The sequence below is a fragment of the Salvelinus fontinalis genome, chromosome 18, assembly GCF_029448725.1.
Source record: "Salvelinus fontinalis isolate EN_2023a chromosome 18, ASM2944872v1, whole genome shotgun sequence".
Lineage (NCBI taxonomy): Eukaryota > Metazoa > Chordata > Actinopteri > Salmoniformes > Salmonidae > Salvelinus > Salvelinus fontinalis.
The window spans coordinates 1,777,070-1,804,800 of record NC_074682.1 but is presented as its reverse complement, the minus strand read 5'-3'; the positions used below and the strand labels follow the sequence as shown (position 1 = coordinate 1,804,800).

At 43.3% G+C, this 27,731-nt stretch overlaps 1 protein-coding gene across 2 annotated transcripts in view; it reads left to right on the top strand.

Annotated features, from left to right (window-relative positions):
- Positions 1-27,731, top strand: part of unm_sa1614 (un-named sa1614) — a 96,170-nt gene that overhangs the window by 18,204 nt on the left and 50,235 nt on the right. For both annotated transcript variants that reach the window (XM_055867826.1, XM_055867824.1), the window contains 9 exons: positions 470-570; positions 2,364-2,433; positions 5,154-5,241; positions 15,920-15,968; positions 16,300-16,463; positions 17,462-17,595; positions 18,015-18,106; positions 19,465-19,651; positions 20,055-20,140. In XM_055867826.1, the coding sequence (XP_055723801.1) occupies positions 470-570; positions 2,364-2,433; positions 5,154-5,241; positions 15,920-15,968; positions 16,300-16,463; positions 17,462-17,595; positions 18,015-18,106; positions 19,465-19,651; positions 20,055-20,140 (971 nt within the window). The remainder of the gene's footprint in view (positions 1-469; positions 571-2,363; positions 2,434-5,153; positions 5,242-15,919; positions 15,969-16,299; positions 16,464-17,461; positions 17,596-18,014; positions 18,107-19,464; positions 19,652-20,054; positions 20,141-27,731) is intronic.

Genomic DNA, 27,731 nt, shown 5'->3' with positions numbered 1-27,731 from the left:
AACATAACAAAACAAAACATTTTTACATTCAAGGGCTATTTGTACTTTTTATGAATCACCCTTTAAATTTTTTTTTTTTAAACTTTTGATTTGTATATGTTATGATGTTATGGCTGATCTTAGTGGTATATGACAAGAAGAGATTGTCTGACCTACCACTCAGCTACTACTGTACTTGCATGCATACGTTAATCTGTCTTGTTTGTCACATCACATTTCTGCTTTCCGTGTTCCTCACTGCTTGAGTCACAGGATCTAGATATCGAAACTTGAGTCATGATATGTTAATATGGAAATGTCAAATAAAATAAATGTTTATTGGTCACATACACATGTTTAGCAGATGTTATTGCAGGTGTAGCGAAATGCTTGTAAAGGGATAAATGGTGACTCTCTGTACATTATAGAAAATAATGGATGACGTGGTAGGGAATCTTGTAAATGACCTCCATCTCTTTGTCAAACCCAGGACTCCTTGAGCAAGCAGACATTCTACAGCATGCACCAGCTGCAAGGCAACAAACATTATGGCACAGAGAAAGCGGGATACCTCTACAAGAGAAGTGACGGGTATGAACACTTTATCTGTGTGAAAGTCATTATCCCAAGCAGAATTGTCATACCTACAGTGGCAAGAAAAAGTATGTGAACCCTTTCGCATTACCTGGATTTCTGCATAAATTTGTCATAGATGAAGATCAGATAACATTTTAAGTCACTACAATAGACAAACACAATGTGCTTAAACTAATAACACACAAACAATTATACATTTTCATGTCTTTATTGAACACACCGTGTAAACATTCACAGTGCTGGGTGGAAAAAGTATGTGAACCCTTGGATTTAATAACTGGTTGACCCTCCTTTTGGCAGCAATAACCTCAACCAAATGTTTTCTGTAGTTGGCGGAACAGACCTGCACAACGGTCAGGAGGAACTGTGGACCATTCCTCTTTACAAAACTGTTTCAGTTCAGCAATATTTTGGGGATGTGAACTGCTCTCTTGAGGTCATGTCACAGCATCTCAATCGGGTTGAGGTCAGTACTCTGACTGGGCCACTCCAGAAGGTGTATTTTCTTCTGTTGAAGCTATTCTGTTGTTGATTTACTTCTGTGTTTTGGGTCGTTGTCCTGTTGCATCACCCAACTTCTGTTGAGCTTCAATAGGAGGACAGATAGCCTTACATTCTCCTGCACAATGTCTTGCTGAACTTTTGCATTCATTTTTCTGTCGATGATACTAAGATGTCCAGCCCCTGATGCAGCAAAGCAGCCCCAAACCATGATGCTCCCTTCATCATACTTTACCGTTGGGGGAGGTTTTTATGTTGGTGTGCAGTGCCTTTTTTTCTCCACACATAGTGTTGTGTGTTCCTTCCTTCCAAACAACTACATTTTAGTTTCATCTGTCCACAGAATATTTGACCAGTAGCGCTGTGGAACATTTTGCGAACTTCAGACATGCAGCAATGTATTTTTTGGACAGCAGTGGCTTCTTCTGTGGTGTCCTCCCATGAACACCGTTCTTGTTTAGTGTTTTACGTATCGTAGACTCATCAACAGAGATGTTAGCGTGTTCCAGAGATTTCTGTCTTTAGCTGACACTAGGATTCTTCTTAACCTCATTGAGCATTCTGCGCTGTGCTCTTGCAGTCATCTTTGCAGGACAGCCATTCCTAGGGAGAGTAGCAACAGTGCTGAACTTTCTCCATTTGTAGACAATTTGTCTTACCGTGGACTGATGAACATCAAGGCTTTTAGAGATTCTTTTGTAACCCTTTCCAGCTTTATATAAGTCTACAATTCTTAATCTTAGGTCTTCTGAGATCTCTTTTGTTTGAGGCATGGTTCACATCAGGCAATGCTTCTTGTGAATAGCAAACTCAAATTTTGTGAATTTTTTATAGGGCAGGGCAGCTCTAACCATCATCTCCAATCTCGTCTCATTGATTGGACTCCAGGTTAGCTGACTCCAATTAACTTTTGAAGTCATTCGCCTAGTGGTTCACATACTTTTCCTAACCTACACTGAATGTTTAAATGATGGATTCAATATAGACAAGACAAATACAATAATTTGAGTGTTCTTAGTTTAAGCACACTGTGTTTGTCTATTGTTGTGACATAGATGAAGATTAAATCACAATGTATAACCAATTTATGCAGAAATCCAGGTATTTCCAAAGGGTTCACATACTTTCTTTCCACTATACAAGTGAAATCCTATTTATACTAGACGGATGTAGTATTACTATATGTATAGTGAGAATTTCATTTGAGCTTCCGTACAATTACAGCACAGTACCTCAGTCAGTTTGTAGGCTGAAAAATGTTCACTCTTGGTATTTGTTCCGTGTAGGTTGAGAAAGATGTGGCAGAAGAGGAATTGCACGGTGCAGAACTGCTACCTAACTATTGCACATGGAACTGTGAGTTCAATGTTGTGGATTATCTTCTGACACAATTGATGATAACCTGGTACCAAATAGTGCCTGGTGTGGCTTTTTTAATGAATTCCAAAGAATCAAACGTGATAGTAATAACATACGTGATAACCATTCTACCATGTCATCTCTTAGTAAATACCTGCCGATTTCTGTACCCTAAAATAAAGTGCAACTAATGCTTAAAGTGCAACTGACAGCATTTTAGCAACATTAAATATTATACAAATCTGGTCATATACACCAGCAGGAAGTAGATGACAATTTTGTTTTTGTTGCATTTTCTGACAAGCAAACACTTAGATATGGTCATTTTCACGTGTTTTCATAAATTCTTAGTATAAGTAATTCCTAAACATTCTAAGGCATTTGTGAAAATTCTATAGCAATATAGAGTGGGAATTTGGACAATTGACACTGCAGTAAGTAAATAACACCTAATAAAGACATCTGTCTCGTCCAGAACCAGAGTCTACGCAGACCGATGCGCCATAGCCAATCAGAGGTACAGTAGGCCTATATGCAAACAAGCTGTTTGCAACAAGGGCATGCCATCATTCTCTTTGAACTGGACTATGTGTTTACAGGCAGTTGCAACATCCGACTTTAGATCATTACAATGCATTCGGCAAAAGCCACAAAATACACTTGAGATGATTTCTGCAAATATGTAGCTAAATACCACGGGAGTCCTCTTACATTTGGGAATTTTGCAGTCCTATTTATCAAACAACCATAAAAAAGTATGCTATCTTTCCTTATATGCACATCAACAAGATCAACTAATGCTAGCCAGAAGAAGGTGAGCTAAAATCAAATGAAGGAACATTTTAGATAAGCCCTCTCAAACTTTTTCAGCTAGTTGGCTGTCAAAATTGCACTGGATAAACGATGGAGAAAAGCCTCCTCGTCCTTCTGCAGCTTGCCTGTCAATGCATGCGTTGTCTCACCCAAGCGAACTGGCTAAAGTTGGCTAGCTATCTAAATTCATACACAAACGAGAACACCTCAATGACCATTTTACTCGCCCAAACAGAGCTGGTTAGGCTGTTTACATGTTATGCAGAGCGTTTGTGACTAACTTGGTTACGTTTACTGATGCCGGTCATATTCAGCAGAACTTGCGTGTTCGTAAATTCATCAGTTTTTCTGCGCTATGGCACACTCAGACGAGAGTGCTCTGAAATCGGAGTAGATGGCTAGCAAGAGTGAATTTGCGACACATGAGATAAGCTAACTGGATAAGAGTCGTTCAGCATAGCTAGCTAGCAATGCGATTCACATTTCTTGCTAGCTAATCAAATGACACGTGCATCATTAGCTGTTTAGCCACCGAAAAACGATATGAGGAGAAAAAGTCAGTCACTCACCCACTCCAATGACATGACGTCCTCTTAGCAGCTAGCTAAACGCAGCAAAAATTAAACGTCCCTTTTTCAGAACCCTGTCTTTCACATATAATTCGTAAAAATCCAAATCACTTCACAGATCTTCATTGTAATGGGTTTAAATACTGTTTCCCATGCTTCTTCAATGAACCATAAATAATTAATGAACTTGCACCTGTGGAACGGTCATTAAGACACTAACAGCTTAGACTGTAGGCAATTAATGTCACAGTTATGAAAACTTAGGACACTAAAGAGGCCTTTCTACGGACTCTGAAAAACACCAAAAGAAAGATGCCCTGGGTCCCTGCTCATCTGCGTAAATGTGCCTTATGCATGCCTCAAGGAGGCATGAAGATGTGGCCAGGGCAATAAATTCCTATGTCCGTACTGTGAGACGCCTAAGACAGCGCTACAGGGAGACAGGACGGATAGCTGATCGTCCTCGCAGTGGCAGACCACGTGTAACAAAACCTGCACAGGATCGGTACATCCGAACATCACACCTGCGGGACAGGTACAGGATGGCAACAACAACTGCCCGAGTTACACCAGGAACGCGCAATCCCTCCATCAGTGCTCAGACTGTCCGCAATCGGCTGAGAGGCTAAAACTAAAAGATGATTTACCTTAATTGGTTGAGATCAGAGGGACCTCGATTTAACCCGCTCGCAGGATTGCTTTGGTTCTTTTAGATGTTAGCAACGAAGTTAGGAAAGTTGGAAGCTTGGGTAGTATGGCTTTGTAAACAAAAAGAGAGTAATGAATTGATTTACGGGCCTTTAATGAAGACCAGCCAACCTTTTGATACACAATGCAGTGGTGAGTATTAAAACTGTCACCAGTGATCAAACGAATGCTGCTATGGTAGACAGTATCCAAAGGTTTAAGAGTAGTGGCTGCTGCAATCTGGTAAATGGTGTCACCATAATCAAGAAATGGCAGAAAAGTTCACGGTTCAAGTTAGTCTTCCTGCTATTTAGGGAGAGGCAAAATCTATTTCTTAAAAAGAAGCCCACTTTAATTCTTAGCTTTTTAACTAGCTCATCTGTATATCCTTCAAAATGTGGGCCGCGGTCCGCCCGTTCCTGCTCTTATAGTGTTCACAATTTCCAGCCATGAAACAGCATTTGAATGTCATTGAAAGCAGTGTTTTTTTAACTGTACACATTTTAAACCAACTAGGGCTTTCTGTAAGGTAACAAAGTCAGATTTCAGCTTTTAACATAGCTTGGTCAACAGTTGGGGCAATGGCATACATAATTGTCGTCTGCAGGAGGGACTTCCCTGGAAGTAACCATGCTATCCTTTCCTCAGCCCAACAAACCACCAGCCAAACTCAACCTGCTCACCTGCCAAGTCAAGCCCAGTCTGGAGGACAAGAAGTGCTTTGACCTCATTTCTCGTAAGTCAGCCTCCCTAAACAGGATTGAAAATATACGTACAATGTAACTTTCCGGTCTAATTTACATCTGTAATTTGTTCTCCTCTGTTAGTCTAACAACCAAAATTCAATAAAATGTTTTAGTCCAAATAATTTGGAAACATCGCTGTTTGAAATAATCATGCCTGTCAATAATAATCATAATTATTGCGAATGCCATATAAAACACACACACACACACACACACACACACACACACACACACATACACTTTGTCATGCAGACTTTGCTATGTTCCGGGTAGCCTCGGATAATAATATTGATGTATACACAGACACAGTGACATAGTTCATCAGGAAGTGTATAGGGGATGTTGTTCCCACTGTGACTATTAAAACCTACCCAAACCAGAAACTGTGAGTAAATGGCAGCATTGGCGCTAAACTGAAAGCGCAAACCACCGTACTTAACCATGGCCTGGTGACTGGGAATATGGTTGAATACAAACAGTGTAGGTATTCCCTCCGTAAGGCAATCACACAGGCAAGACGTCAGTACAGATACAGTGGAGTCGCAATTCAACGGCTCAAACACGAGAGGTATGTGACAAGGTCTACAGACAATCACGGACTACAAAGGGAAAACCAGCCACATTGTGGATAATATCTTGCACCCAGACAAGCTAAACACCTTCTTCTCCCGCTTTGAGGATAACACAGTGCCATCAACGCGACCCGCTCCCAAGGACTGTGAGCTCTCGTTCTCCGTGGCCGATGTGAGTAAGACGTTTAAGCGTGTTAACCCTCGCAAGGCTGTCGGCCCAGACGGCATCCCTAGCCGCCTCCTCAGAGCATGCACAGACCAGCTGGCTGGAGTGTTTGCGGACATATTCAATCTCTCCATATCCCAGTCTGCTGTCCCCACTTGCTTCAAGATGTTCACCATTGTCCCTTTACCCAAGAAAGCAAAGGTAACTGAAATAAATGACCATCGCCCCTTAGCACTCACTTCTGTCATCATGAAGTGCTTTGAGAGGCTAGTTAAGGATCATATCACCTCTACCTTGCGTGACACCCTAGATAGAGCCACAGATGATGCAATCGCCATTGCACTGCACACTGCCCTATTCCACCTTGACAAGAGGAATACCTGTGTAAGAATGCTGTTCATTGACTATAGCTCAGCCTTCAACACCATAGTGTTGATGCTCGGGGCCCTGGTCCTGAACCCCGCCCTGTGCAACTGAGTCCTGGACTTCCTGACGGGCCGACCCCAGCTGGTGAAGACAGGATACAACACCTCCACTTCCCTGATCCTCAACACAGGCCCCCCACAAGGGTTCGTACTCAGCCCCCTCCTGTACTCCCATGACTGAGTGGACACTAGAGATGAAATGGTATGAAAATTTCATATCATGATTATAGATACCAAAAGTATCACGGTTATCAGTATTATCACGGTTTTGTTAGAATGTGCTGGAAATGATAAAAAAGTACTGATACACACACTGAAATCATTTCACCAAGTTTTATATTGAAAACCAGCAAACAACAAATAAAATTAGCAGCACTATGCACTTTTTGTGTGCATAAACATTAAAATAATAACATTAACATTAAAGATGGCACCATATGGCCATGAGAGGTAAGTTTCCCTAGTGCAGGTTTAAATGAACACAACCTTAAGTAAGCAAATCAAGTAAACAAACAACAAATAAAATGAGCAGCACTCACTTTGTAGTGAGGCATGGCAACCTTCATCAGCCTCAGAAAGCTTCAGGCCTCTCAACAATTTGAAATGGCATCATGTCCTTTGCAATGTAATATGAAAGGGCTGCAGTGAGGTCCTGAGCATTTTTTTTGATGTGGGTGCATAAACAGCCTGTCTTTTTAAATGCTTGCTCAAGTGTCTGTGTCACAACTGTAGAGGGACCAGTAGCATCACTGGGTTTGCCTGCTCTATAAACAAGGGAATAGCAAATGTATTATTATTATGTTATAACACAAAAATGTGTTACATTATTATTCACTTACCCACCCACACAGTCTATCTTCTCTGTTGCATTTGAACATATGTAATGACCCCATGCACAATTTACATAAATACAAATTAGTCTTAAGACAGTGATAGTAATTGCAATGAGCCCAACAATTGACATAAATATGGGAGTCTTGTATAGGAGTCTATAGTGTTTCTCCTGTTGGAAAACTTTTACAACCAAGTCGACGACTGCCAGATTTTAAATGAACAAAATATGTTGTTTGGGTGACTAAACTACATAACGTGTTATCGTGTGCAATGGGCAAATGAGTCCTCAGACACACGACGCGTAGAGCAGCAGAACAACGTGTAGTGTTTTTACAAGAGAAGGTAACAGTGAAAGCTTCAGTTTACATTATTTACATTTACATTACATTTAAGTCATTTAGCAGACGCTCTTATCCAGAGCGACTTACAAATTGGTGCATTCACCTTATGAAATCCAGTGGGACAACCACTTTACAATAGTGCATCGAATCTTTTAAGGGGGGGGGGGGAGGGGGGGGTTAGAAGGATTACTTTATCCTATCCTAGGTATTCCGGTGGGGGGTGGGGTTTCAGGCGTCTCCGGAAGGTGGTGATTGACTCCGCTGACCTGGCGTCGTGAGGGAGTTTGTTCCACCATTGGGGTGCCAGAGCAGCGAACAGTTTTGACTGGGCTGAGCGGGAACTGTAATTCCTCAGAGGTAGGGAGGCGAGCAGGCCAGAGGTGGATGAACGCAGTGCCCTTGTTTGGGTGTAGGGCCTGATCAGAGCCTGATCAGAGCCTGAAGGTACGGAGGTGCCGTTCCCCTCACAGCTCCGTAGGCAAGCACCATGGTCTTGTAGCGGATGCGAGCTTCAACTGGAAGCCAGTGGAGAGAGCGGAAGAGCGGGGTGACGTGAGAGAACTTGGGAAGGTTGAACACCAGACGGGCTGCGGCGTTCTGGATGACTTGTAGGGGTTTAATGGCACAGGCAGGGAGCCCAGCCAACAGCGAGTTGCAGTAATCCAGACGGGAGATGACAAGTGCCTGGATTAGGACCTGCGCCGCTTCCTGTGTGAGGCAGGGTCGTACTCTGCGAATGTTGTAGAGCATGAACCTACAGGAACGGGCCACCGCCTTGATGTTAGTTGAGAACGACAGGGTGTTGTCCAGGATCACGCCAAGGTTCTTAGCGCTCTGGGAGGAGGACACAATGGAGTTGTCAACCGTGATGGCGAGATCATAAGAACGGGCAGTCCTTCCCTGGGAGGAAGAGCAGCTCCGTCTTGCCGAGGTTCAGCTTGAGGTGGTGATCCGTCATCCACACTGATATGTCTGCCAGACATGCAGAGATGCGATTCGCCACCTGGTTATCAGAAGGGGGAAAGGAGAAGATTAATTGTGTATCGTCTGCATAGCAATGATAGGAGAGACCATGTGAAGATATAACAGAGCCAATTGACTTGGTGTAAAGCGAGAATAGGAGAGGGCCTAGAACAGAGCCCTGGGGGACACCAGTGGTGAGAGCACGTGGTGTGGAGACAGATTCTCGCCACGCCACCTGGTAGGAGCGACCTGTCAGGTAGGACGCAATCCAAGCGTGGGCCGCGCCGGAGATGCCCAACTCGGAGAGGGTGGAGAGGAGGATCTGATGGTTCACAGTATCAAAGGCAGTCGATAGGTCTAGAAGGATGAGAGCAGAGGAGAGAGAGTTAGCTTTAGCAGTGCAGAGCGCCTCCGTGACACAGAGAAGAGCAGTCTCAGTTGAATGACTAGTCTTGAAACCTGACTGATTTGGATCAAGAAGGTCATTCTGAGAGAGATAGCAGGAGAGCTGGCCAAGGACGCCACGTTCAAGAGTTTTGGAGAGAAAAGAAAGAAGGGATACTGGTCTGTAGTTGTTGACATCGGTGGGATCGAGTGTAGGTTTTTTCAGAAGGGGTGCAACTCTCGCTCTCTTGAAGATGGAAGGGACGTAGCCAGCGGTCAAGGATGAGTTGATGAGCGAGGTGAGGTAAGGGAGAAGGTTTCCGGAAATGGTCTGGAGAAGAGAGGAGGGGATAGGGTCAAGCGGGCAGGTTGTTGGGCGGCCGGCCGTCACAAGACGCAAGATTTCATCTGGAGAGGGGAGAAAGAGGTCAAAGCACAGGGTAGGGCAGTGTGAGCAGAACCAGCGGTGTCGTTTGACTTAGCAAACGAGGATCGAATGTCGTCGACCTTCTTTTCAAAATGGTTGACGAAGTCATCCGCAGAGAGGGAGGAGGATTCAAGAGGGACGAGAAGGTAGCAAAGAGCTTCCTAGGGTTAGAGGCAGATGCTTGGAATTTAGAGTGGTAGAAAGTGGCTTTAGCAGCAGAGACAGAAGAGGAAAATGTAGAGAGGAGGGAGTGAAAGGATGCCAGGTCCGCAGGGAGGCGAGTTCTCCGACATTTCCGCTCGGCTGCCCGGAGCCCTGTTCTGTGAGCTCGCAATGAGTCTTCTAACCACGGAGCAGGAGGGGAGGACCGAGCCGGCCTGGAGGATAGGGGACATAGAGAGTCAAAGGATGCAGAAAGGGAGGAGAGGAGGGTTGAGGAGGCAGAATCAGGAGATAGGTTGGAGAAGGTTTGAGCAGAGGGAAGAGATGATAGGATGGAAGAGGAGAGAGTAGCGGGGGAGAGAGAGCGAAGGTTGGGACGGCGCGATACCATCCGAGTAGGGGCAGAGTGGGAAGTGTTGGATGAGAGCGAGAGGGAAAAGGATACAAGGTAGTGGTCGGAGACTTGGAGGGGAGTTGCAATGAGATTGGTGGAAGAACAGCATCTAGTAAAGATGAGGTCAAGCGTATTGCCTGCCTTGTGAGTAAGGGGGGAGGGTGAGGTCAAAAGAGGAGAGGAGTGGAAAGAAGGAGGCAGAGAGGAATGAGTCAAAGGTAGACGTGGGGAGGTTAAAGTCGCCCAGAACTGTGAGAGGTGAGCTCTCGGGGTGTGCGAGAACACGTGGGCAGACGAGGAGAGAGCAGTAGGAGGAGCAGTGTTATCTGTGGTGATCCATGTTTCCGTCAGTGCCAAGAAGTCGAGGGACTGGAGGGAAGCATAGGCTGAGTTGAACTCTGCCTTATTGACCGCAGATCGGCAGTTCCAGAGGCTCCCGGAGACCTGGATCTCCACGTGGGTCGTGCGCGCTGGGACCACCAGGTCAGCGTGGCAGCGGCCACGCGGTGTGAAGCGTCTGTATGGTCTGTGCAGAGAGGAGAGAACAGGGATAGACAGACACATAGTTGACAGGCTACAGAGGAGGCTACGCTAATGCAAAGGTGATTGGAATGACAAGTGGACTACACGTCTCGAATGTTCAGAAAGTTAAGCTTACGTTGCAAAAATCTTATTGACTAAAATGATTAAAATGATACAGTACTGCTGGCTGGTAAGTAGGCTATTACACTATTACATTGACTTTGTTTGAAAGTGTTGCTGGCTAGGTAGCCTCGATAATTACTCTAAACTACACAATTATCTTAGATACAAAGACAGCAAAGACAACTATGTAGCTAGCTAACACTACACTAATCAAATCGTTCCGTTGTAATGTTTCGGTAGAAGTTGGCTAGCTGGCTAGCTAGCAGTGATGACAACGTTAGGATGACAAATAGCTGGCTAGCTGACTTTGTTTGAAAGTTGAGCTGGCTAGGTAACCTCGATAACTGGCTAGATAATTACTCTAAACTACACAATTATCTTAGATACAAAGACAGCAAAGACAACTATATAGCTAGCTAATACTACACTAGTCAAATCGTTCCGTTGTAATGTTTCGGTAGAAGTTGGCTAGCTGGCTAGCTAGCAGTGTTGACAACATTAGCAGTTAGCAGTGTTGACAACGTGGCTAGGTAACCTCGATAATTACTCTAAACTACACAATTATCTTTGATACAAAGACGGCTATGTAGCTAGCTAAGAAAAAAGTGCTAAGATCAAACAAATCAAACCGTTGTACTGTAATGAAATGAAATGTAATGAAATGTAATACTACCTGTGGAGCGAAGCGAAATGCGACTACTTGCTCCAACCCGGAAGTGAAAAAAAAAAATGAAAAAAAAAAAAAAATCTTGACAAGCTATTCGCAAGTTAGACAGACAATCCATGACATTTTCCCCCCTTCCAAAGTCCCCACATCATGCATTGAGCTAAAAGTTAACTTACCTTGCATTCGCTATAAAGTGGAGGTCACGAAGATGACTCAAGAGATTTGATGTTGCCCCTTTTCACAGCGTTTTCTTTTTGTTGCTTGTTCTGCAGACTTTTTATTATTATTTTATTATTTATTACAAAAAAAACACAAGGAAAGGGTAACATTAAAGTATTAGAACATGAAGGACAAACAATACAGCATCAAGACACTATCAAACATGTATCAGTCTTTCCGCAACAGAGCCATCCTTATGTGTGAGGGTGCGTGCGCATGATAGAGATATAAAATATATGTCGTAGTTTCCTTTTCCATGATCACAGTCTTGTGAAACCCAAACCATCCAAGATCCCCCCACAGTTCCCCAATAGCTGTCCCTCAACCATTCGAGACCCCTCCCACAGTCGCCCCCCCCCCCCCCGGGAAAAAACCCCTAATACAATTAATACCATTCCCCACCCTCAACACCCCACAGCAAACAACAATGCAAAAGAATTCAACAAAATAATACATTTAACACAAAGGACAACTGAAATTGTAACAGCAATGCCAACTGTATATGTTTGTGTGCATGTCTGGCACTATTACATGTATGTGTGTGTTCTTGTATGTGTTTGTTTGAATGAGAGTGTGTGTATATGCATGTGTACAAACACATGCAAGGCATCAGCCTCTGGCAAACCGGCATTAGTTGTTAAAACCCTGCCACTTAGTGTCATTCCAATGTACTTTTGTAATGTTTTATTTTGACTTTTTTTCCCTTTATCTTTTGACCATCTCTCTCTCACACAGCAACTCCACGCCCACTTGTCTCCAATTCCACATACCTTCCCAGCCCATCCCATCTATCTCTGCTGGCCACCCACTTCGTGTTTCTACGCAACACATCTTTCAACTATGCTATGATGTTTAACGTACAATTTCAATTTATCTAATCGACTAGAATCTACAGATTCCGTGTTGAAAATAAATACTTTTACTAAGAGTATTAGTAATTGACTGACCCGGTCTCTCCAGATCTCCTAACAGTACTATTTCTAGGGTCAATTTTAGATCAATGCATTTTCAGCCATTCCTGAACCTGAGACAAGAAACAGGCTACCTGAGAGCAATACCAAAATAAATGGTCTATTGATTCTGTATCCTCACAACAAAATCTGCAGAGCTTCGATGATTTTATGCCCCAAATATTCAACATTTTGTTGGTGGCAAGAATTCTATATAATATTTTCAGCTGAAAAGCACGAAGTCTTGCGTTGTTTTATAGATCAACTCATACACCCTGTACCATGGAATCGGTACATCAAAAATCTCTTCCCAACTATTTTGCAATCTGTATGGCACAGTTGTCAACATCCTGGTCCTCAAATGAAACTGGTATACATTCCTTTTTATGCTATTTTTATTCCTCTGCCAGTTTTGATTCTTTATATTGTGCAGACAGACCAGTTCACTACCTCCTCCCGCTGCCACCTGCCTCCTCCATTTTTGGGGCAATGCTGTAATCAATTGGTTGTACTCTTGGATTGAGCAGACCTTCCCGTACAACTCTGATAACTCCATGAAGGTCATAACTCTACCATTACAATTTACAATATCATTTAAGAACAAAATACCCTTTTCAAACATCTTTCCCATAAATACAGGTATCTTATCAACCAGCACATTTGGTAACCCTGCAGACAGAGTTACCATCTTCGATTAACTTTTCCTCTGCACTAATGTAAAACCCAAAATAGGACCACACTTCAGATTTGGTTCTCTCTAAGAAGGCGGAAAAATCTCCCGAGCGCTGTCACTGCCTTCCTCCATGTTTTCACACAAAACCCACATTGCATGCTGCGCCGGCGTCAAACTGTTGCTAACTTTGGTTGATGCTGGACAGTATTTACCGGGAGTTTTTCAAACCGTGGTAATCAAACACGTTTTTTAATGATAATAAAAATTTGAAACGGTAATACTAATCGTCAGGAATTTTACTGTGGATTATCGTGAAACTGGTAACCGTTTCATCCCTAGTGGTCACGCGCCTCCAACTCAATCATTAAGTTTGCAGACAACACAACCATAGTAGGCCTGATGACCAACAATGACGAGACCGCCTACAGGGAGGAGGTGAGGGACCTGGGAGAGTGGTGCCAGGAAAATCACATTTGATTTGACTATCTGAAATGGTCGACCCACACAGACAGTGTGGTGAAGAAGGCACAACAGTGCCTTTTCAACCTCAGGAGGCTGAAGAAATTTGGCTTGTCCCCTATGACCCTCACACACTTTTACTGATGCACAATGGAGAGCATCCTGCCTGCCCTCCAGGACACCTACAGCACCCGATATCACAGGAAGGCCAAAAATATAATCAAGGACATCAACCACCCGAGCAACACCTGCACCCCACTTTCATTCAGAAGGCTAGGTCAGTACAAGTGCATCAAAGCTGGGACCGAGTGACTGAAAAACCACTTCTTTCTCAAGGCCGTCAAACTGTTAAATAGCCATCACTAGCCGGCTACCACCCGGTTACTCAACCCTGCACCTTAGAGGCTGCTGCCCTATATACAGTTGAAGTTGGAGGTTTACATACACCTTAGTCAAATACATTTAAACTCAGTTTTTCACAATTCCTGACATTTCATCCTAGTAAAAATTCCCTGTCTTAGGTCAGTTAGGATGACCACTTTATTTTAAGAATGTGAAATGTCAGAATAATAGTAGAGAATTATTTCTTTCAGCTTTTATTTCTTTCATCACATTCCCAGTGGGTCAGAAGTTTACATACACTCAATTAGTATTTAATAGCTTTGTCTTTAAATTGTTTAACATGGGTCAAACGTTTCGGTTAGCCTTCCACAAGCTTCCCACAATAAGTTGGGTGAATTTTAGCCCATTCACCTGACAAAGCTGGTGTAACTGAGTCAGGTTTGTAGGCCTTCTTGCTCGCACACGCTTTTTCAGTTCTGCCCACAAATGTTCTATAGGATTGAGGTCAGGGCTTTGTGATGGCCACTCCAATACCTTGACTTTGTTGTCCTTTAAGCCAGTTTGCCACAACTTTAGAAGTATGCTTGGGGTCATTGTCCAATTGGAAGACCCATTTGCGACCAAGCTTTAACTTCCTGACCGATGTCTTTCAATGTTGCTTCAATATATCCACATAATTTTCTGCCTCGTGATGCCATCTATTTTGTGAAGTGCACCAGTTCCTCCTGCAGCAAAGCACCCCACAACATGATGCTGCCACCCCTGTGCTTCATGGTTGGGATGGTGTTCTTCAGCTTGCAAGCGTCCCCCTTTTTCCTCCAAACATAATGATGGTCATTATGGCCAAACAGTTCGATTTTTGTTTCATCAGACCAGAGGACATTTCTCCAAAAAGTATGATCTTTGTCCCCATGTGCAGTTGCAATCCGTAGTCTGGCTTTTTATGGCGGTTTTGGAGCAGTGGCTTCTTCCTTGCTGAGAGGCCTTTCAGGTTATGTCGATATAGGACTTGTTTTATTGTGTATATAGATACTTTTGTAGCTGTTTCCTCCAGCATCTTCACAATGTCCTTTGCGGTTGTTCTGGGATTGATTTGCACTTTTCGCACCAACGTACGTTCATCTCTAGGAGACAGAACGCGTCTCCTTCCTGAGCGGTATGACGGCTGCCTGGTCCCATGGTGTTTGTGCAGATGAATATGGTACCTTCAGGCATTTGGAAATTGCTCCCAATGATGAACCAGACTTGTAGAAGTCTAAATGTTTTTCTTCTGAGGTCTTGGCTGATCTCTTTTGATTTTCCCATGTTGTCAAGCAAAGAGGCACTGAGTTTGAAGGTAGGCCTTGAAATACATCCACAGGTACACCTCCAATTGACTCAAATGATGTCAATTAGGCTATCAGAAGCTTCTAAAGCCATGACATTTTCTGTAATTTTCCAAGCTATTTAAAGGCACAGTCAACTTAGTGTATGTAAACTTCTGACCCACTGGAATTGTGATACAGTGAATTAATCTGTCTATAAACAATTATTGGAATAATTACTTGTGTCATGCACAAAGTGGATGTCTTAACCGACTTGCCAAAACTATAGTTTGTTAACAAGAAATTTGTGGAGTTGTTGAAAAACGAGTTTTAATGACTCTAACCTAAGTGTTTGTAAACTTCTGACTTCATCTGTACGTAGACATGGAGTCACTGGCCACTTAAATGATGGAACACTAGTCACTTTAATAATGTTTAGACACTGCTTAACTCATTTCATATGCGTATACTGTATTCTATTCTATTGTATTTTAGTCAATGCCACTCCGTTGCTCATCCTAATATTTATATATTTCTTAATTCTATTATTTTACTTTTTAGATATTACTGTACTTTTGGAGCTAGGAACTTAAGCATTTCACTACACCTCCAATAACTTCTGCTAAATATGTGTATGTGACCAATAACATTTGATTTGATGAGAGCTCCTTTCATTTAAATGTGAAACATGTTCTTTGGATGCAGACATTCTGATTTAACATATTTTCTCTTGTGTTCTAGATAATCGCACATATCACTTTCTTGCTGATGACGAGCCAGTGTGTGTTGCGTGAGTAACCTTTCTATAGCAGGAACAGGCAACTTTGTTGGGGGTGGGGGCCACAAAAAATCTTAACTCATCGTAAGGGGCCGCAGTTGCTCGCTGGTCTTTAAAAAAAGTATTAGAATTTTTTGCCCGTTTTTTTTTCTCCCCAAGTTCGTGGTATCCAATTGATAGTTACAGCCTTGTCTCATCGCTGCAACTCCCATATTTTTTTGTTCTGGGCCTAGGTAACCACAGGTTGTTTTCCTCACAGGCAAGCGGGCCGTGACATTCTATCTAATACCGACTGGGACTATGGAATAGACCTTTACTTTCCCTCTTCTTTTTTATCATGCAGGTGGATCTCAGTGCTGACCAACAGTAAGCAGAAAGCCCTTAACGTGGCTCTGGATGAGCGGAAGTCCAGTGGAGACAACAGTGTCGAGGACCTGACCAGAGCCATTACCGAGGATATCCGCCGCATGCCCGGCAACAACATGTGCTGTGACTGTGGGGCGCCAGGTCAGACCATGCCTACAATGTGCTGCAGCCGGTTAGGTGTCAGTTCTATTTCAAATCAGTCAATTGGGAAAGTAAACTGAAAGTACAATTTCTCAAACAGGAGTTTACTTCCTCAATTGAAATGCAATTGACCCCAGCTCTGGTGTGCTGTCAGAGGAAGATTAGATTTGTCAGAGGAGTTTGGTTCCCAGCAGTTAGGGTGCAATGTATTTCTATTTATTATGGATCCCCATTAGGGCAGTTTATACAATTTTAAAACATTTCACAACACACTGTGTGCCCTCACAGGCCCCTGCTCTTTGTTGAGTGTCGGTCATTTCAGAAACTCTGGCTTTGTTCAAAGTCAGTGGCATGTTGTTAGTAAAAATTGAAAAAAGCAAGGGGCCTAAACAACTACCATGGGGAATTCCTGATTCTAACTGGATTATATTTGATAGTCTTCCATTAAAGAACACCCTCTGTGTTCTGTTAGATAAGTAACTCTTTAACCTCATTATAGAGGGGGTGTAAAGCTTTAACACATACGTTTTTCCAGCAGTAGACTATGATCAATAATGTCAAAAGCTGCACTGAAATCTAACAAGACAGCCCCCACAATCATTTTATCATCAATTTCTCTCAGCCAATCATCAGTCATTTGTGTAAGTGCTGTGCTTGTTGAACGTCCTTCCCTATAAGCATGCTGAAATTCGTTTGTCAATTTGTTTACTGTAAAATAGCATTGTATCTGGTCAAACACAATTCTTTTGTGTATGGTGCAATGTGCACCTAGCTCTGTTGACCCTGCTTAAGAACTGACCTCTATTTGTTTGGATTGAAAATGTTGGTGTTGCTTCATGGGCCTTTGCACCCTGACCAGAAAAAATAACCTTGGAGAAACACTGTAAATGGTTTCTCACAAGTGTTAGCGTGCGACTGTCTTCCACAAGGCATCGTTTTGCAAATGACAAACCTTATACTGTCGGCATACTATAAACTATGCCCACGTCTCTCTTTAGACCCAACCTGGATCTCCACAAACCTGGGCATTCTGACATGTATCGAGTGCTCTGGGATACACAGAGAGATGGGCGTGCACTACTCCCGGATCAAGTCCCTTTCCCTGGACAAGCTGGGTACCTCAGAGCTAATGGTGAGTGCCTCTGAATCTTTAGTTGGACAAAACAACTATGAATGTTAAGAATACCATATGAAGGGTAAGACTAGGTAAAGGGTGAATTTGAAAAGTACTCTCAGAATAAACGGTTAGAATAGTTCCCCAAGGGTGTTCATTTTCTCCTCAATTTGTGATGAGGTGGAATGTAACAATAGTGATTTAAATGCAATTAAATATGCAGCAGACATGGCATTAATTGCATGCTTTGAGGACAAATAAGTTATTGATTTAAAAAAAAATCTATTCAACAATAACTCAGTGATTGTCACCAACTGGATCAGTGTCCTGTATGCTTCAGTGTTTGATGTGAAATCAGTTTTAGTAGTTGGTCAAGCTCCTCTCAACTCTATTGTGAATGGTTTTTCATGATTTTTTCCCCCCCTTCTCTTTTTAAGCTGGCAAAGAACATGGGCAATTCAGGCTTCAATGAGATAGTGGAAGCCAATGTCCTGAGTCCCTCACTGAAACCCACGGCAGAAAGTGACATGTGAGTGACGAGCAGGGCTGGAATTACTCCCCAGTCCTCAAACTGCAACCAATCACCTACAGCTGTATGATTCCCTAGAACTGCTCAGCTTGCTATGGGACTTTAGAGATGGCTATATCAAAGTTAAGCCTAATCTTATTCCTCCGAACTCCTTTAAAAGATAACTCGTGGAACATTTTATACATTACATTTTTATAAATACATTACGTTTTGGAGCATGCATTGAGATTTAATAGTGCGCTGTGTTGAAAAGCTCACTGTCAAAAATATATTCTAATTGTATTTTGATATTTACTATTTCAAACTATGAGAAAATAATTAAGATGGGACAGTGTGTTGGGATAACATAAAAAATGCTTGACATGTCTGTGAACCCCTTATTAGTAAGGTCCTGTCTAGTGGTTACTGTGTGTCAGAAAAGCATAACTACAGCCTTGTTACATGTGGACGTGCGCCATAAGCACAATCCATTTCCATTAAGAGAGTGACACCCCCCCCCCCCCCTCAGTGCCGCCAAGCGTTTTTATATGGGGAGAAATCAGCAAGTTGACGGTATGTTCTTTCACCAAATGGCATTGGCTGCTTTTGTCATGGTAGCCTGTCACAGCCACGTTCCCACTGCATCAGAACAGCTGGAGCTACTTCTCACTGTAACCTTGATGTTTCCCCCGTGGACTTTTATCACACAGAGAACACAGCCACTGCTACTTGTTCAGAGCAAGGGCCAGAGATTGGGCTACACAGGGACAGATTAAGCAATTTGCTGACAGAACAAGGACCTGGTGTAGGCCCTATGCAAGTACTGACCTTGGAGACCCTGACCCTGCTAGTTTTAACATTAATGGCAGAATTGTGACTCACACACTGATGTTCAGTTCATATTTGCATGAGTGAATGTACCCATGAACTGAAAATGTCATTCTTTCAGTGCTTTTAGGAAATAGTAGTTTCAACAGGGGCTCCCGTGTGGCACAGTGGTCTAAGGCACTGCATCTCAGTGCCAGAGGCGTCACTACAGACCCTGGTTCGATTTCAGGCTGTATCACAACCGGCCGGGATTAGCAATCCCATAGGGTGGCGCACAATTGGCCCAGCGTCGTCGGGGTTAGGGTTTGGCCGGGGTAGGCCGTCATTGTAAATAGGAATTTGTTCTTAGTTCTTAACTGACTTGCCTAGTTAAATAAAATAAAAAACAGACTTACTGTTTGTCTTAGATGTTGATCATAGTAGCCTACTATCTCTCATTGAAATGTATGAATGGCTGTTTTTTTACTCTTCATATGGCTCTGATTTCCTAATTGCAATACCCATCTGTATCGTGTAATGAGTGCGTCCTCCCTGCCTCTCTGTATCATTAGGATGGTGCGTAAGGACTTCATCCTGTGTAAGTACATGGAGTGTCAGTTTGCCCAACACAGCAGCAGCTCCTTTTCCACTTTGAGAAGGAATTTACAGGAGGCGGTGTGCAGCCGAGACATCTTCAGCCTGCTCCAGCTCTATGCCGTGAGACTGGACCTCAGCCAACCTCTGGCCAACCCTGTGCAGGTAGACCCAATGACTAATCTAAACTCTAACCTGATAAACTTAGTACCTAACACTGACCTCATCCAGCCTTTAGCCAGCCCTGTGTAGGTACGTACTGTAAGTATACTTACACAATGACTAACCATCACCCGAGACAAAACCTTACTCCATACCCCTGTGCATGTAGACCCAGGCCCTGTCCAGAAACAACCCCCAAGACACCTGTGGAGTTCTGAAAGTATTTGATAGGTTTACATATATGGTGATAGCTCCATCCTGTCCTCTGATAGGCTAGGTGGAATTTTAGCCACATTGCTTACGCCTGTCCTTCCCTCTGTGTCAAGTGGGTAGGGGATAGGGATTGGTTCTGGACAGGGCGCCGGACTCTTAACATAACCATAACTCAACCCTCCCATGTTTGTAGGAGAATGGGGAAACTGCACTCCACCTGGCTATCCTGCTGGCTGATAGGACCTCGCTTCACATTGTGGACTTTCTTGTTCACAACTGGTAAGTCATTTTATGCAGCATTAATACAGATTTTTTATTTCAAGGGACAGTCAAGAGAGCTGTAATGCATGAAAAAGGAAACGGAAGAATGCCATTAGTAATGTCTCTATATTCCTATAGCTCAAAGGGACAATCCCATCCAATGTGGCCCTTGCCCTTTGTTAATTCTAAACTGTTAACTGTGCTCTGAACTCTTGCATGATGTTTGTTGTGGCTTTAAAGAGATTCTCTGGTACTTTTGTATACTTTGTAGACAGTAGTTCTGAAAGTAGCACCCACGAGCCAAAGGTGGCCCCCCAAAAATTGCGTACTACGTCACATATGTGCTGATATGTGCGCCACGTCAGTGCTCTCTCTCTCTCTCTTACTCTCTGCTGTTTCCACTGAGCTGTTGGGCCCGCCCTGCAACCTCATTGGATAACGCTGGGCAGGTATCTTGATAGCTGCCACTCTTTATCCACAATATAGCAGGGGGTGTAAAGCCATAACACATATGTTTTTCCAGCAGCGGACTACGATCGATAATGTCAAAAGCTGCACTGAAGTCTAACAAGACAGCCCCCACAATCATTTTATCATCAATGTCTCTCAGCCAATCATCAGTCATTTGTGTAAGTGTTGTGCTTGTTGAATGTCATTTTCTATTAGCATGCTGAAAATGTATTGTCAATTTGTTTACTGTGTAATAGCAGTGTATCTGGTCAAATACAATTTTTTCCAGAAGTTTACTAAGAGTTGGTAACAGGCTAATTGGTTGGCTATTTGAGTCAGTAAAGGGGGCTTTACTATTCTTGGGTAGCAGAATTACTTTAGCTTTCCTCCAGGCCTGAGGGCGCACACGTTCTAGTAGGCTAAAATTGAAGATGTGGCAAATAGGAGCGGCAATATCGTCTGCTATTATCCTCAGTAATTTTCCATCCAGATTGGCAGACCCCGGTGGCTTGTCATTGTTGATAGACCACAATCATTTTTTTACCTGTTCCACACGGATTTGACTGAATTCAAAAGTATATTTCCTGTCTTTCATACTTTTGTCAGATATACTTGGATGTGTAGTGTCAGTGTTTGTTGCCAAGTGGAATAATCAATTTCATAAAAGTTTCAAGTGCAGTGTCTGGTTGCTCTTCATTACACACCACAGACCAGCAAATATTCTTTACATCATCAACATGTGAATCGCTACAAAACTTACTGTATGACCTCTTATACACTATATTAGGCCCAGCCTTTGGAACTTTGGTTTTCCTAGATATGGCTACTATATTGTGATCACTACATCCTATGGATTTGGATACTGCTTTAAAGGAAATTTCTGCAGCATTACTAAAGATGTGATCAATGCATGTTGATGATCTCATTCCTGTGCTGTTTGTAAATACACTGGTAGGTTGACTGACAGCCTGAACCAAGTTGCAGGTACTGGTTATTGTTTGTAGTTTTTTCTTGAGTGGGCAGCTTGATGAGAGCCAATCAATATTTAAATCACCCAGAAAATATTATTCTCCGCTGATTACACATGCATTTCACAGATATTATTCATATACTGACTGTTAGCTCTTGGTGGTCTACAGCAGCTTCACACACGAATGAGCTTAAGGTGAGGCAGATGAACCTGTAGTCCTATTACTTGGTTCTGAATATAGACCGCAACACTGCCCCCGTTGGAATTTCCGTATTTTCGGTAGATGTTATAACCGTGTATTGCTACCACTGTATCATCAAAGGTATTATCTAAGTGAGTTTCAGAGATAGTCAGAATATGAATGTCATCTGTTACAAGCACGTTATTGACTTCATGGACCTTGTTTATCAGGTTGCTTATGTTAATATGGGCTGTTTTCTTGCACTTTTCTGGGTTGCTTGATTGTTTTTAATGCTTTACTGGGAAGCTTATCAGAAGTAGACTTGCTCGTGTTACTTATATTGGAGCTGATAGTGCAGGGTGAGCTGCACACAGTGGTCTTCCTACTAGGGCACACCGCCTCAGTGCAAACCGTATAATTCTGGTTCATAGGCTCATGATTACTGCATACAATAGCTGTAGGATCAACAGAGGTATTCAGGGCAATTAGAGGGACATAAATTAAGTTACTTACGTTGTGTCTGGCAAAGCCCCTAGGATAATTTACATTTGATGCCGCATTATGACGACTCATTGTCACAATGGTAGGGATTAGCTGAGCTGGTCTTGGGTCATTGATAAGTCATTGTTTCAACGCTGCTTTGAAATGCGTGGACAGAGTTCCAGGAGCCAAGGTGATTAGGATGGACTCCGTCATTCCTGTAGAGCAGTGGATCCCAAACTTTTTATTGTCCCGTACCCCTTCAAACATTCAACCTCCAGCTGCATACCCCCTCTACCACCAGGGTCAGCGCACTCATAAATGTTTTTTTTTCCATCATTGTAAGCCTGCCACACACACACAATATGATACATTTCTTAAACACAAGATTGAGTGTGAGTTTTTGTCACAACCCGGCTTGTGGGAAGTGACAGAGCTCTTATAGGACCAGGGCACAAATAATTTAATAATAATAATAATTTTGCTCTTTTATTTAACCATCTTACATATAAAACCTTATTTGTTCATCGAAAATGGTGAATAACTCACCACAGGTTAATGAGTACGGTGTGCTTGAACGGATGCTCGTAACTCTGCAATGTTGGGTTGTATTGGAGAGTCTGAGTCGTAAATCATTTCCCACACACAGTCTGTGCCTGTATTTAGTTTTCATGCTAGTGAGGGCTGAGAATCCACTCTCATAGCCAAGGCAGGATACTCTGAGCGCAGCCCAATCCAGAAATCTGGCAGTGGCTTCTGATTTTAATTCAATTTTCACAGAACCCCTTGTTGCATTTTCGATGAGGCGCTCTTGTTCAGATAACGGTAGGTGGACTAGAGGCAGGGCATGAAAGGGAAAAACGAATCCAGTTGCTTGTGTCATCCATTTCGGGAAAGTACCTGCATAATTGCACACCCAACTCACTCAGGTGCTTCGCTATATCACATTTGACATTGTCCGTAAGCTTGAGTTCATTTTCACACACAAAATCATACAGTGATGGAAAGACCTGTGTGCTGTCCTTGTTAATGCAGACTGAGAAGAGCTCCAACTTCTTAATCATAGCCTCAATTTTGTCCCACACATTGAATAAATATAGTTGCGGAGAGTCCCTGTAATCCTAGATTCAGATCATTCAGGTGATTAAAAACATCAACCAGATAGGCCAGTCGTGTAAGAAACTCGTCATCATGCAAGTGGTCAGACAAGTGAAAATGAGGGTCAGTAAAGAGAACTTTAAGCTCGTCTTTCAATTTAAAAAAAAATTGTCAATACTTTGCCCCTTGATAACCAGTGCACTTCTGTATGTTGTAAAAGCGTTACATGGTCGCTGCTTTAACAAAGTTAACCATTTTCACTGTAGTGTCCAAAACGTCTTTCAAGCTGTCAGGCATTCCCTTGGCATCAAGCGCCTCTCGGTGGATGCTGCAGTGTACCCAAGTGTCGTTGAGAGCAACTGCTTGCACGCACGCGCGCGCATTACCACTCCACTATGTTTCCCTGTCATGGCTTTTGCACAATCAGTACAGATACCAACACATCTTGACCACCAAAGTCCAGTACTTAAAAAAAATATCCTCTCCTGTTGTCCTGTTTTCCAGTGGTTTGCAGAAGAGGATGTCTTCCTTAATTGACCCCACATAAACGTGCCAGGCCCACCACGTCTGTTGCCTCATCCAGCTGTAACGCATAGAATTCACTGGCTTGTATGCGAAGCATCTCCTGCCATGTCACTGATGCGCCGTGAAACAGTGTTGTTTGACGAAGGCGTTGTCTGTGTTTTTCTTGGGGCCTTTTCCCCTAGCATTGTCCCAGCCATATCCGCGGTAGCAGGAAGAATTAAGTCCTCCACAATAGTATGGGGCTTGCCTGTCCTAGCAACTCGGTAGCTCACCATATAAGACGCTTCTAGCCCCTTCTTATTAATCTGTTGCTTTTATAAATGTCTTACTACTCAAAAGTCGTCTTAATTCTCACTCAAAAAACTTCTGTGGCTTATTTTTCAAATTGGCATGTTTTGTTTCTAAATGTCTGCGCAAGAGTGAAGGTTTAATCGACTTGTGAGATAGTACTTTTGCACATATAACGCACTGTGGCTGAGGAAAGGCACTACTCCCAATATGAGTGAACCCCAAATCAATGTAGTTCTCATCATATTTGCGCCCCATCGATGTTCCATCGTCCCTGTCTGTTGTTCGGTGCTTTCCCGTTTAAGGGGGCAGTAGCTCTTCGGCTGCATCAGATTCACAACTGTCAGTGTCAATGCTAGCTGGGCTAACAACAAATGTAGATTTACTGATGCCAGCATTGGATGTGCTTCTGTAGAAGCAGAACAACTTGTGCGCGTACCCCTGGTAGAGTACCTGCTGTAGAGTACCTTCTGTTTCCAGAAGGTGTCAAAGTTATCTATTAAAGTGATTCCAGCAGAGCTACAGTACAGTTAGCCAGATGTGTAATGCCAGCAGCCTGCTGAATCGTTCACACCCTCGGCCCAACGATGGTACTGAACTTGAAATGATTGGCCGTTTTTTGGAGTCTTTAAATGCTAAAGTCAGTTCTTTAAAATACATTTTCAGATGTTCCGAGCTAGCCCTTCTGATGTCGTTCGACCCCACATGAACTACGACCAACTTCAGCTCCCGGTATCTCAAATCAAATAAAAATGTATTTGTCACATACATGGTTAGCAGACGTTATTGCGAAGGTAGCGAAATGCTTGTGCTTCTAGTTCCAACAGCAATATCTAACAGGTAATCTAACAATTCCACAACAACTACCTAATACACAAATCTAAGTAAAGGAATGGAATAAGAATATGTACACAGATGCATATATGGATGAGCAATGACCGAGCAGCATAGGAAAGATGCAAGATGGTATAAAATACAGTATATACAGTGGGGATAACAAGTATTTGATACACTGCTGATTTTGCAGGTTTTCCTACTTACAAAGGATGTAGAGGTCTGTAATTTTTATCATAGGTACACTTCAACTGTGACGGAATCTAAAACAAAAATCAAAAAAATCACATTGTATGATTTTTAAGTAATTAATTTGCATTTTCCCTCTGCTGTTTCCTGAAGTCCACGATCATCTCCTTTGTTTTGTTGACGTTGGGTGAGAGGTTGCTTTCCTGACACCACACTCCGAGGGCCCTCACCTCCTCCCTATCCCCACCTCCTCCCTGTCTCGTCGTTGTTGGTAATCAAGCCTACTAATGTTGTGTCGTCTGCAAACTTGATTATTGAGTTGGAGGCGTGCAGGGCCGCGCAGTCATCAGTGAACAGGGAGTACAGGAAGGGTCTGAGCACCCACCCTTGTGGGCCCCCTGTTTTGAGGATCAGTGAAGTGGAGATGTTGTTTCCTACCCTCTCCGCCTGCGGGCGGCCCGTCAGGAAGTCCAGGACCCAGTTGCACAGGGCGGGGTCGAGACCCAGGGTCTCGAGCTTAATGACGAGTTTGGAGGGTACTATGGTGTTAAATGCTGAACTGTAGTCAATGAACAGCATTCTTACATAGGTATTCCTCTTGTCCAGATGGGTTAGGGCAGTGTGATTGCAATTGCGTCGTCTGTGGACCTATTGGAGCGGTAAGCAAATTGGAGTGATTCTAGGGTGTCAGGTAGGGTGGAGGTGATATGATCCTTGACTAGTCTCTCAAAGCACTTCATGATGACAGAAGTGAGTGCTACGAGGCGATAGTCGTTTAGCTCAGTTACCTTAGCTTTTTTGGGAACAGGAACAATGGTGGGCCTCTTGAAGCATGTGGGAACAGCAGACTGGTATAGGGATTGATGGAATATGTCCGCAAACACACCAGCCAGCTGGTCTGGGCATGCTCTGAGGATGCGGCTAGGGATGCCGTCTGGGCCTGCAGCCTTGCGAGGGTTAATATGTTTAAATGTTTTACTCACATTGGCCACGGCGAAGGAGACCCCGCAGGTTTTGTTAGCGGGCCGTGTCTGTGGCACTGTATTGTCCTCAAAGCGAGCAAAGAAGTTGTTTAATTTGTCTGGGAGCAAGATGTCGGTGTCCTCGAAGGGGCTGGTTTTCTTTTTGTAGTCTGTGATTTCCTCTAAACCCTGCCACATACGTCTCGTGTCTGAGCCATTGAATTGCGACTCTACTTTGTCTCTATACTGATGCTTAGCTTGTTTGATTGCCTTGCGGAGGGAATAGCTACACTGTTTGTATTCGCTCATGTTTCCGGTCGCCTTGCCATGATTAAAAGCAGTTTTGCACGATTGCTGCCATCAATCCACAGTTTCTTTTTGGGGAAGGTTTTAATAGTCACCGTGGGTACAATATCACCGATGCATTTGCTAATAAACTCACTCATCGAATCAGTGTATACATCAAATCAAATGTATTTATATAGCCCTTCTGATATATCAAAGTGCTGTACAGAAACCCAGCCTAAAACCCCAAACAGCAAGTAATGCAGGTGTAGAAGCACGGTGGCTAGGAAAAACTCCCTAGAAAGGCCAAAACGTAAGAAGAAACCTAGAGAGGAACCAGGCTATGAGGGGTGGCCAGTCCTCTTCTGGCTGTGCCGGGTGGAGATTATAACAAAACATGGCCAAGATGTTCAAATGTTCATAAATGACCAGCATGGTCAAATAATAGTAATCACAGTGAACAGGTCAGGGTTCCATAGCCGCAGGCAGAACAGTTGAAACTGGAGTAGCAGCACGGCCAATGTTGTCTGAGGCTATCCAGAACATATCCCAGTCCACGTGATCGAAGCAATCTTGAAGCGTGGAACGACCAGTGTTGAACAGACCTGAGCACAGGCATTTCCTGTTTTAGTTTCTGTCTATAGGCTGGGATCAACAAAATGGAGTCGTGGTCAGATTTGCAGAAAGGAGGGCGAGGGAGGGCTTTGTATGCGTCGTGGAAGTTAGAGTAGCAATGATCCAGAACGCTGCCAGCCCGGGTCGCGCATTCGGTATGCTGATAAAATTTAGGGAGCCTTGTTTTCAGATGAACTTTGTTAAAATCCCCAGCTATAATAAATGCAGCCTCAGGATATATGGTTTCCAGTTTACATAGAGTCCAATGAAGTTCTTTCAGGGCGGTCGAGGTGTCTGCTTGGTGGGGGGGATATACAGGGCTATGATTATAATCGAAGAGAATTCTCTTGGTAGATAATGTGGTCGGCATTTGATTGTAAGGAATTCTAGGTCAGGTGAACAAAAGGACTTGAGTTATTGTATGTTGTTAGGATCACACCACGACTCACTAATCATAAGGCATACACCCCGGCCCTTCTTCTTACCAGAGAGATGTTTGTTTCTGTCGGCGCGATGCGTGAAGAAACCGGGTGGCTGTACCGATATGATAACATATCCCGAGTGAGCCATGTTTCCGTGAAATAGAGAATGTTACCAATCTCTGATGTCTCTCTGGAAGGCAACTCTTGCTCGAATTTCGTCTACCGTGTCAACATTCGTCTACTAAGTCTGCCCCTTATGCGGCGCCGTTGTTTTAGATTGCCTACTGGGATCCGATCCATTGTCCTGGGT